The 12,552-nt window shown below is 40.8% G+C and overlaps 1 protein-coding gene across 1 annotated transcript in view; it reads right to left on the reverse strand.

Annotated features, from left to right (window-relative positions):
• Positions 1-614: 614 nt before the first annotated feature.
• The window catches only part of LOC124787639 (nuclear pore complex protein Nup50), a 39,066-nt gene continuing 27,128 nt past the window's right edge, over positions 615-12,552 (reverse strand). The window contains exon 5 of the mRNA XM_047254415.1: positions 615-1,257. Within this exon, the coding sequence (XP_047110371.1) occupies positions 948-1,257 (310 nt within the window). The 3' untranslated portion in view covers positions 615-947. The remainder of the gene's footprint in view (positions 1,258-12,552) is intronic.

Raw genomic sequence — 12,552 nt, forward strand, 5'->3', positions numbered from 1 at the left:
ATGGTCAAGCCACGGGCTGGATCATTATTCAGCGTGTTATGCAGCGAGTTCTTTCACAAATCCAGCCAGGATAAGTACATTTTTTTTTTTTTTTTTTTGGGCCTGCCTACTGCAACTGTCATATTTCAGTATAACAGAGGAACACAGTAAAGGTATATGTGAGGTGTTGTGCCATCTACAATTGCACAAACGACACTGAAAACATTGTTGAGTTTCTAGAAAATGCCCTCCTTCACTACAATGCTGGGACACTGCTCCGTGGTTTATTTTATTTATTTATTTATTTTTTTTTTTTTTTGGGGGGGGGGGGGGCCTTATTTCTTCAGCACCACCTAGCCAGAGTAAGCAGCTGTCTTGATTCTTTCTATTGCTTATCATCATCATCATCATCAGTTAAACAGGTAAAGTTACCTAATTAGTATGTCTCTCATGATGTGAGAGAAAAAAAGCAGACATTTCACTATAAAAGCTGCACAGCTTATTTCTGAAAATAGATTTGCGCTACACAATGGCTTATACCAAAGTTTAATTTTCTCCTAAGAAAAGCAATTGCCACTCTTTAAAAGGATGTAGACATAAAGAAGCTGTAATACGGACTAAACATCATTTACAAATATAAACTTAAGAATCTTTATTCAAATGTCACAATAAAAAACATGAAACTTTTAAAAGTTTTCACTGTGTCAGTTTTTTCTGAATATGCAACATGTTATTTACAATAAAGTCTTAGAAAAATGAGTGTGTATTTTTAACACACGCAAGGAACAGATGCTTGACTATTCCAGTCAAGTCAAATACACATGAAACTGTATCATCATCCTTTAGTTCTACAAAAGACTGAGACAATACACACTTTTTGTAAGAAAAGTCACTCACAAGTTTCCTAAAAATGATCATTTTGATTTATTAAGAATCATAAATACGTCTAAATGTGGTGAGCGTTCAGATTATTTGATGTGTTGTTTCAATGTTTCTAGGAGCTTATCTGCATCTTCAGCTGTCTTAACTCTTAGGAGGACCGGTATTGGAGGTGGTTCTGCTTCAGGTGTAGGTACACACACTAACATCACATTATTGGTCCCCATTCTCTGCAGAGGCATAGACTGGAAGAGGAGAGTGTTGAGCAGCACATTGCCCAGGCTGGTATCTGCACGTACTAGCAGTTGTGTCTTGGCACCACCAGACACTGGTTTCAGGAACAACGTGCCAACACCGCGGTCCTGGAAAGACCCTCCTTTTTTTACAAACACCTTGCACCTGAAGAAAGAAAATACATGAACACTTATGAAATTAATAATGTAATAAAACATTTAAAAATACTTTAAATGGAAAAGATTAAATGGCTGTTACATGGTCAGTTTTATTCTTTGGAACTCCATTCACAAATTCTAGATAGTACCTTAACACTCCTCCCTTTTCTGTCCGTCACTGCAAGTGCTGTTTCCTCATGTTTTCATGCCATTTATCAACCTTCCTTTGGACTGTCTAGGTCTTTTCTTATTTCTTGAAATCTGGCGAAATACTTCCTTGGCCCACCTACTATCGATTCATCAGGCTTTATGCCCCACCCACCTGATTTTATTTTTCCTTGTAGTCTTGATAAAATCAGCCACTTCAGTCTGCTCCCTATTCCATTTCTTTGTCACTCCCGCCGCCACCCATTTATTCGTAACATACTTCTGTCTATTACTCACTGAGCAAATGCGTGTATTTGGAATGGTTTTCAACATTAAAACTCTCAGTCACACTTCAAAACTGGTAATAGAATTTATGGTAAACTGTTGTTATCATACCCAATAAAACTTAAATTTTCAAAAGCCTAAAAAGTTTGACAAAAACACTCCACAGGCCTCTTTCCTTTTAAGTTTATTTATTTTGCTGTCTGTCCAGTCCTCATCTTCAACTACCCTAATAATATAAAAAAATTTCACTGCTAATTGTAAGCAAGCACATACATGCATGCATCAACGTACATTGTACGAGTAGCATTCAAGTTCTAAGGCCTCCGATGTTTTTTTCTGCGACTGGAAAGAGATAGAAACATGCGCATTGTTTTAAAATGAGGCCGCGTTCATTGTCAATACGTCCCAGAGATGGCAGCACCGTACGGCAGATGGAATTTTACCGCCAGCGGCGAGAATGAGAACCGTTTTAAATAGTTAAAATGGCGACGTTTTCCTTACTTGAACAGTGTGCAATCATTCGTTTTCTGAATTTGTGTGGTGTGAAACCAATTGAAATTCATCGACAGTTGAAGGAGACATGTGGTGATGGAGTTATGGATGTGTCGAAAGTCCGTTCGTGGGTGCGACAGTTTAATGAAGGCAGAATATCGTGTGACAACAAACCGAAACAACCTCGGGCTCGCACAAGCCAGTCTGACGACATGATCGAGAAAGTGGAGAGAATTGTTTTGGGGGATCGCCGAATGACTGTTGAACAGATCGCCTCCAGAGTTGGCATTTCTGTGGGTTCTGTGCACACAATCCTGCATGACGACCTGAAAATGCGAAAAGTGTCATCCAGGTGGGTGCCACGAATGCTGTCGGATGACCACATGGCTGCCCATGTGGCATGTTGCCAAGCAATGTTGACGCGCAATGACAGCATGAATGGGACTTTCTTTTCGTTGGTTGTGACAATGGATTAGACGTGGATGCCATTTTTCAATCCAGAAACAAAGCACCAGTCAGCTCAATGGAAGCACACAGATTCACCGCCACCAAAAAAATTTCATGTAACCGCCAGTGCTAAGAAAATGATGGTGTCGATGTTCTGGGACAGCGAGGGCGTAATCCTTATCCATTGTGTTCCAAAGGGCACTACTGTAACAGGTGCATCCTACGAAAATGTTTTGAAGAACAAATTCCTTCCTGTACTGCAACAAAAACGTCCGGGAAGGGCTGCGCGTGTGCTATTTCACCAAGGCAACGCATCCGGACATCGAGCTAACGTTACGCAACAGTTTCTTCGTGATAACAACTTTGAAGTGATTCCTCATGCTCCTTACTCACCTGACCTGGCTCCTAGTGACTTTTGGCTTTTTCCAACAATAAAAGACACTCTCCGTGGCCGGACATTCACCAGCCGTGCTGTTATTGCCTCAGCGATTTTTCAGTGGTCAAAACAGACTCCTAAAGAAGCCTTCGCCGCTGCCATGGAATCATGGCGTCAGCGTTGTGAAAAATGTGTACGTCTGCAGGCTGATTACGTCAAGAAGTAACGCCAGTTTCATCGATTTCGGGTGAGTAGTTAATTAGTAAAAAAATCGGAGGCCTTAGAACTTGAATGCACCTCGTACTCAGTTGTGCTGAAAATGGTGATGTGGAGGTTTCAAAATAAGAGCAAAGGGATGTAATGCATTCCTGACAGTGGAAGGAGTGCAGAGAATGGAAATTATTAAACAATGGCTCAGCTGTGCATAGAGCAGTGTGTATGCATTGCAAGGATCAAAGTGGATGACACTGGCCAACAACACATGATCTGTAATGCCACATCCCATTCCTGATACTATTATCCAGCATGTAGATGCCCTCATTACTTAAGACCAGCGAGTTATAGAAGCACTCATTACCCCAGATGTCAAACTGAGCAATGGAATTGCAATGAACGTGCAGTGCTCTCTGTACACATGTGCCATTCTTCAAAGAATTTCCATTCCCCATACTCCTTCCGCTGTATGGAAATGCACTACACTTCTTGGCTCTTCTTTTGAAGCCTCCAGTTCACCATTTCCACCATGACAGGGTGCAGTGGGTTCCTAATGCATTTAAGTTTTCCCTTTGTTGTCACATGGGTGTATGCTCATGTTCCTCCAGTGGCAAGTTTGGGGCCTCAGTTCTCTTACACAGAACACACCTTCTTCCTTAGGCATTGCCATAATGATACCTGCAGCAGTTTTCATTTTACATCCTCTGACTTGTTTTCTTTTTGAATGCTCCTTATATATTCCATCAAAATCTTGTCTGAAAGTTATTTCAAGTTCTGAATTTCTCACTTCGGTGGTGGTGATGGACACAACAACACTGATAAGCCAAAATATTACAACCATTATCCTCTGCATGACTGAATGCTGCCTGGTCGCATCATGATCACGTGATGTGGAAAGTCAAGTATGTAAGTGGATCAGTGATGAATGGGGAGTCATTTTAAAGATGATGCAGGGCAGAAATGGGAAAATCCATTGCTGTAAGAGACTTTGACAACTCCGAATCAGTGAAGTTGTTCAGCTGTTCACATGCTACTGTTGGGAGCATCTATGGAAAGTGGCTGAAATATGGTGACACTGTTAACAGGGATCAAGGTGTCGGACGTCCACTCACTCATCACAGAATGTGGAGGTCGGAGGCTTGCCCACTCTATAAAGCAGTGTGCAGTGATCCGAGGCATACTCGACGACAGGGTACAATACTGGTGCAGACAAGTGTTTTGGAGCACACTGTGCAGAGCACATTGTTGAACATGGAGACCCGTAGTAGATGGCCCCTACTTTTTCCATATACAATTAGGATTGCAGTCAACGTGGGATCGTCGACAATGGATCATTGATAAATGGAAACGTGTCATCTCATCAGATGAATTGCGTTTCTTTTTACACCAAGTCTATGGTTGTGCTTGGATACACTGTCATCCAGGTGAACAACTGCTCTAACCAGGCAATGTTCCACTGACAAAGGCTGGAGGGAAAGTATTACACTACGTGGCACATTCACCTGGCCTTCCACGCGGCCTGTGGTAGTAATGTAAGGCACCATGACAGCTTAGGACAACACAGACATTACTGTAGACCACCTCATCCCTTCATGTTCGCCAAAGTGATGACATCTTCCAGCAGAATAGCTATCCTCATCACAAGGCCAGAATTGTGCTAGAGTGGTTTGAGGAGCACAGTAATAAACTTGAGATGATGTCTTGACCATCAAATTCACCTGATATGAATGCAAAGGAAACACCTGAGATGCTATCGGGCACCAGCTCTCCTTCCATAAACCATACCCTGTGAACACATCTGCATCAGTATCTGGCGCCATGTACCTCCAGAAACCTACTGAGGCCTTATTGAACCCATACCTTGGACAAACATGTTATTAAGCCAATTTTCCTTAAGTTTTGGTTACTAGTGTAAACCCTACAGTATATTAACTCCTGTTGAATCAAAGGTTTCTTCTCCACAGGTTGCTACTGCAGATTTAGTTGAAAGGATCAAAAGCTACTCAAAATCTATTAACCCAAGAGAAAATGGTAATTTTTCTCATGGCTCCATTCCATAATTTCATTCAGTGTTCCAGTGGGCTATCTCCACTTCTAAAGCTGGTGTGCCCCTTTGTTTAACTAAACTCCAGTGTTACCTCTTATAATAGTTTAGGTGAGTACCTACTATATTACGGGAAGAGAAGCTGCCTAGCTTTCTTGTCTTGTCTGTCTCACTTCTTGTGATGTAGACCAACTGCAATGTTGCTCAAATCTTAAGGGGCTGCCTTCTTCTGCACATATTCTGTAAATAACTTGGTAATCTCCTTTTGCATTACTCTGTCTTCAGCTCTAATCATTTCTATCAAAACACCATTACTTTTAAATTAAACAATTAATTGAGGCTCTGTACGCATATTAAAAAAAAACACATTATTTTTGATGTATTTCCTTTCCTCATACCTTTGACGGCATCCTCCTAGAATGTCATTATTTCACTATCTGTGTTTCTCATTTATCTCCTGACTTATACAAATATTTAAAGAAATCTTCAACTGCATGTAAAATTTTCTTTATATTGCCATATGCCATCTTAAGTGACAAAATGCAATGCCTACCCAACAATGATTCTATTTATTTTCTTCTGGAAAAAAAGTCTTGCCCCAAAAAGGATTATTTTTGGCCTAGTCTTGCATCAAAATCCTCAGTTTGCTTACACTACATCTCACATGAGTGTCATCTCTACTCTGATTCTGTGTAACAAAACTTCTGTCCTGATTTTCATTCAATTTTGTCTTCCAATTTTACTGTGCTTCTGATAACCCTACTACATCCCACGTCAACTTATCTAATGCCCCCACTAACCTATATTACATCTGAACTGGATACAAGAACACAAAGAACTGAATATCTAGATGAAAATTACAGGAAAATTAGTAATCACTTATTACTATCACTGGTGACAATCCTTATAACTATATGATAAGCAGTGGAAATAGCAGGAATGTACAGCACATCCAGGTTACCATTTACAATACTTGTTTTGAACTGTCCAACTACTTATTAAAGTACTGTTGTGTGATGCAACTATGAGTATGTAACTGTTCAGATGTCTACTCTGTTAGTAACACGAAAAAGGCTTCTGACAAAGTGAGCATTAGAGATGAGTTAATACTTTAATGATGTAAAATTAACTGACAATTGCACAAAACAACAGCTCAAGATGCTGTACATGAAAATAACAACGGATAATGCAATTGCAAAAGCAAACAACCTTTTTAAAGGAGGAGAAGTAGACGGAAATACAACAGAAGTAAGTTAACAACAGGAAAATGAAATGGAAATAGGGTAAAAATTGTCAAACTGCTAAGTGAGAAAGTAAGTAATAATAAAAACATATACTACTTCCACGAATGAGTCAGCAAAAAATGCTAGAACGATTCATGAAAAGTGGTAAAAAGAGGCATTGATTCAGATGAAGACACATTCATTCCATATGAAATAACCCCCCTGAAGCAATTGTTCCACATGAATGAAGTTTCACTCACATATTAGATGGGGTGAAAATTGTTTATGGTCATAATCAAACGGTAATATGCATGGAGACTGATTATACTGTCTACCCTCCAAAGCTACAATGATCTGCAATAATGCAGAGATGATCACAGTGAATGTTGATGCCATTTTGGGATACAGTTTCAAGCTACCAACACCTGTTGTCACAAGTGGTCAAGGGTTGTTGCTTGTGCTGCTGACGAGAATAGATGGCTTTCCACAATGCTGAATGGAGGACTGCTCTAGCGATTAGGTTGTCGCTGTAGTTGCCAAATAGTAAGGAACACCTACTGGACGTTCCAAGAAATAAGCACATTGCTTTCCTGTTGGAACAACACGTTTCCCTGTTGAATAAAAGGTAACGTAATTGACAATGTTATGCATATAAGCTGCACCAGTCAGCGTTCTCTCAATGAATTCCATGTGTGTGGTAATTGTAAAGCTGTGGTTCCCACAGCATTACACTTAAAGTTGATCCTCAATGTTCTTGACAGATAAACTGCAAGAGCTGCCTATCTTGTGATCAAAACCATATTAGCAGACGATCATCACTGACCTCAAGATAGCATCTGCACATCACTTAACACAACTTCCTCTTTAAGCCCTCTAGTTGCATCTTTGGTACACCATCAGAGGTGCCTGCACAGTGATAAAGTGCAATAGGTAGTTTGGCAAGCGGCATCAACTTCCACCAAATGGTTTCTCATGTTCCTGAATGGCACTGGATGCAACATTGGTCCTAATTTATGAGATTGTGACATAATCAGCAATAGGGTCTCGTATGGCACAGCAATTGAGGTGTAAATCTGTATGCTGCTATCATCTGGAGCCTTGTGCACATTTCAAGGACTGTTGTAACATGTTACAGTGTATCAGTGGTACATCCTACACATTAGGCAATTCAAAATGTAGGAAAAGACAGATTGCTACTTACTGTAAAGAAGACATGTTAAGTTGCAGACAAGCACAATTAAAGGACACTTCCACAAAGCTTTCAGGCACAGTCTTCATCAGCAAAAGAGAAACAGAGAAACACACAACATTCACACAAACAGGCACACCTCACCCACACGTCCGCCAACTCCAGCAGCTGAGGCCACAATGCCATTGCCTGTTTGTCTGTATGAATGGCTCAAGTTTCTATGTTTCTCTTTTGCTGATGAAGGCTGTGGCCAAAAGCTTTGTGTAAGTGTCTTAACTGTGCCTGTCTGCAACTTAACATGTCTTCTTTACAGTAAGCAGCAAACTATCTTTTTTACACTGTTGATATTCCTGTGTGGATTTTACATTAGGCAATTCCTCAGATGGACAATCCAACCTGCAAAAGACTAACAATAATATCTCACTGAAATCCAGTTAATTGCAAGTACTCATTGCCATCATCCTGCAATGTCTACTATTCTTACTAATTTAGTAGATACTCTGAATAGGTAATAACTCTTGCTGCTGTTATGGTCTCAAGTACTTTGAAGCTCAAAACACTTGGTTCTTACTCTGTCCAACAAAAACCACAGAATCACTGAATTTACAAGCCCCATCAATTTCTACACCAGATGTGTGAGCTGCCACACATGCAAGCAGGGGGGAGCCTGTGGGCATGAGTGGGGAGAGCTGGGTGAACAGTTGGTATGGGGGCAGTCAGGCAGCTAGCACATGGTCTATGTGAATGTACGCCCCCAGTTGAGTGGTGGTGAGCCAAGTTCGTGAAGTGGTTTGTGTCTGCACAGAACATGTCCAGTAGGGCTATTGGTGTGTAGCTTACCCCACCTCCAGCTCCCCTCGAGTGAGCTAACAGGCAGGTGTCGGCACCTGTGCCCCCTTGGGCAGCATTGGAACAGCTTGTTCTACACAATTCACAAGAGATTTTTATTTTGCACTGGTCTATATTAGTAGTAAGAGAAGACAAATGGCACTATTTAAAGACTGAAATGGAATTATTCTGAAGAATGCATTGAAGACATTAACAATGCAAAACTTGTAAGTTTGAACAGTTCGATGTGGACCCCTAAACTCACAATCTGGAGATGTTACTATTTCAGAGCCCTACTTAATCTTTGAGAACAGATGATAAAGAATAGCAGTGGAGTGAAATTTTTGTCTGTCAGTACTCTAAGTTCAGAAACTTGGCCTCTAACACGACAAAGGTATCAAACTGCACCCTACTTCAGAACACATTCAGGAAGAAAAGAAAAAAAATCGTAGGACAAACTGCATGGAAACCTTTGAGGGCATTATGAAATATCTAAGGATCGAAGTGGTGAAGACTGCTGGTCTCACTTGCGGCATCAAAGCAAAGCTCACAATTTGCAGCATCATACCCAGAATTGATTGGGGTCCTTTGGTTTGTAGCCGAGTGGAGGGTCTCAGCAACAGGCTCTGTCCATTCTGTGACTGTCATAGCTGCAGATTTCTGGACCTGTATTATAGGGTGCAGGGTTGTAGGGCTCTGCCATGATATGTCAGAGGTGCACTACACAAACGAAGCAGTGGACACCAGCAGGTGATACACAGAGAATGAAATCACATCTTGTACAGAGCAGACACACTTCGACTGTCAACATTTTAACAGTAAATTGCCACATTATTTGTAAGAAGGTTACCAAATTTACTGCCCTCTAGCGCATTGTTTCTAGTGAAGTTGAATTTGAGTGTGACAGTAAAGTTATCTGGAAGCGTATAACACATCTAGGTTAAATCAAGTTAATTGCTGGATGTTCTTACCGACACCTGATTCCACTGTGACAGTTTTAGAACCAGTCAAGGGAAGTCTACGGTCAGTATCACAGAAACACCCAGATCATACAATATCAGTTGGAGCTGGTTTTAACCTACTGAGTATAGGTTGGGTCGTCTACGGATTCATTACAAGTGGTACGGAAAGACAAGCTTGTGAAGTGCTCCTGAATATGTTTTCCCAAAACTAACTTGAACAACTATTTAAGACAAGCCACATGCACTGGAGATATTTTAGGCCACGTATCAGCAAATAGGCCATATCTTATCAACAATGTCAATATACAATATACAGACGAGGATTAGTGGATCATGAGGGTTACTAAAGTTGATAAACCTGTCAAGAGGCTCACGGGAGAGTGTTAATGCAAAAAAAAAACAAATAAGCTGTTGTTAGCATCTCGCTTAGACAGTGAGTGGAAATAATTTAGCTCCACTACTAAAGACCCAGAGGGACTGTTGGGAAGATTTAAACTGACTGTAAATAGCACTCTGGAAATGTATGTGCCAAGTCAATTAAGGATGGAAAGGACCCTCCGTGGTTTAGTAACAAAATTCGGAAAACGCTGAGGAAATGCAATTTGTTGCACTCTCGATTCAAAATAAGAGCGCGCAAATGTGGACATGCAAAAGTTAGTAGAAATTTGTATGTGTCTGTAAGAAGAGCAATCCATGAAGCATACCACAAGTCCCACTGTGATACTACAGTGAAGGATTTTGCAAAGAAAGTGAGAAAATTCTGATTATACATACAACCTAAGTCATCTACCCAGTCAGTCATCAACCAGTCTGGGATGGCAATAGAACACAGCAACAGGAAAGCTTAAGTTTTAAATTTCATATTTAAGAAATCATAAACACAAGAGGATCGTGCGACCATACTATCATTTTACTCGTACAGACTCCTGCAAGGACAACATAGAAATTGACAACTGTGGCATAGAGAAGCAACTAGAAGAATTGAAAACAATTAAGTCACCAAGTCCAAATGGACTCCCAGTTTGGTTTTACAGAGGTATTGGCCCTTTACTTAGCCTCCATTTATCACGAATCTCTTGCCCAGTGAAGAGCCCCAAGTGAATGGAAAAAAAGCGCAGATGATTCCTGTATACAAGAGAGGTAAGAAAACTGACTCTAATAATTACAGGCCAATATCCTTAACACTTGTTTGCTGCAGAATTCTTGAAACATTCGGAGTTCGAGTTTAATAAATTTCCTCAAGACAGAAAAGCTCCTGTCCACAAATCAGCACAGATTTAGAGAGCATTGCTTGTGCTAAGCTCTGCTTGCCCTTTTCTCACGATATCATACAAACCATGGATGTAGGGCAACAAACAGACTTAATATTCCTAATTTCGGGAAAGCATATCATATTCCTAGATTTCCGGAAAGCATTTGACACAGTGCCCCACAGCAGAGTGTTGACGATGGTTTAGGTTCCAGATGTGCGAGAGGCTCTGAGACTTTATAAGTAATACAATGCAGTATGCGGTCCTCGATGGTGAGTGTTCAACAGAGGCAAGAGTATCGTCAGGCATGTCCCAGGGACAACAACAGAACAGCGGAATTTAGAGCAATGTTATGCCACCAAGATTTGTGTTAAACTTGGGCAATCCCCGAGTGTGGCCTCTGAAAAGGTGTAACAGACCTATAGGGAATTCCTTATCAAGGTTTGCACATGAAAAAGGTTTGTGCCAAAACTGTGCTAAAAGCTCCACACACCGCAACTGAGCAGAAGGGCAATCTAAGAAATGTGTGCGCTGACCATCTTGACAGGACTGACAATGACCATCGTGTGATCACAGCTGATGTATCAGGGATTTTTTAGTACACTCCTGAAAAGGGGGCAAAGTGGGGAGCGACACAGTCAGACACCTCCTCAAACAAAAGAAGTTCGAATAAGCAAATCAAAGATCAAAACTATGTCAATTTGCTTTTTTGACAGTAGGTGTATAGTGCTTAAAGAATTTGTTCCTCTAGGACAAACTGTCAAAGTGTTTTACAAAGATGACCTTGGAAAGCTCAGGAAAAGGGTGAAGTGAATGAAGCCGGACACTGCAGACAAGGGGATGCTGTATAATGACAATACCACGTGTCACAAAGCCAGTTCCATCACAGAATTTTTGGTCTCAAAAGGCATTCCTGTTATTCCTAAGCACCCCTATTCACCTGACCTGAATCCTTGTAACTTTTCTTTTCCCAAAATTGAAAAATGTCTTAGGGACGTCATTTTGGGTCTCTCAAAAGAACATGACTGAGTTGCCAAAGGGACCTACTTTGGAGGGGATAATATTGTTGTTAGAAAATAAATAAAAACTTCTCACCATATAGCGAAGATGCTGAGTCGCAGATGATGTGCCTATCTGCAACTCGGCACCTCCACTATGTGAAATGGGATGGAATGAGCAAATCAGGTTGGCAGTAGGGAAGGTGAATGCTCAACTTCATTTTATTGGAAGAATTTTGGGAACGTTTAGCTCGTCCATAAAGGAGACGGTGCACAGAATGCTAGTGTGAGCATTCGAGCATTTGGGGTCTCCACCAGGTCGGACTAAAGGAAGAAATCAAAGCAATTCAGATGTAGGCTGCTAGATTTGTTGTTCATTGATAAACCTTCACATAAGTATTACAGAGTTGCTTACTGAACTCAAAAAGGAATTCCTGGAGGGAAGACTATGCTTTCTGCAGGGCACTATTGCAAAAATTTGGAGGACTGGTAGTTGAGACTGACCGCCAATGTACATTTCGATTAAGGGCCATGAAGATAGGATGCGAGTAATTAGGCCTTGTATGGAGGCTTTTAGGCAGCCTTTTTCCCTTATTCTACATGCATGTGGAATAGGAGAAAAAAATGACTACAAGTGGTACAAGGTACCCTCCGCCATGCACCATACGGTGGTTTGCAGAGTATGTGTATAGATGTAGAAGACCAGGAAAAAAAATCAAAGTGGAACTTAGTGAATGAATTAAGGAGGCAGATGAAGGAATAGGTTTACAAGGAAATAAAGACACACAAATGACAAGAGAAAATCCAAAACACGCAAAAAGCACCACTTGATTATAGGTGATTAATCT

Source organism: Schistocerca piceifrons, chromosome 3 (genome assembly GCF_021461385.2).
Source record: "Schistocerca piceifrons isolate TAMUIC-IGC-003096 chromosome 3, iqSchPice1.1, whole genome shotgun sequence".
NCBI classification, from domain to species: domain Eukaryota; kingdom Metazoa; phylum Arthropoda; class Insecta; order Orthoptera; family Acrididae; genus Schistocerca; species Schistocerca piceifrons.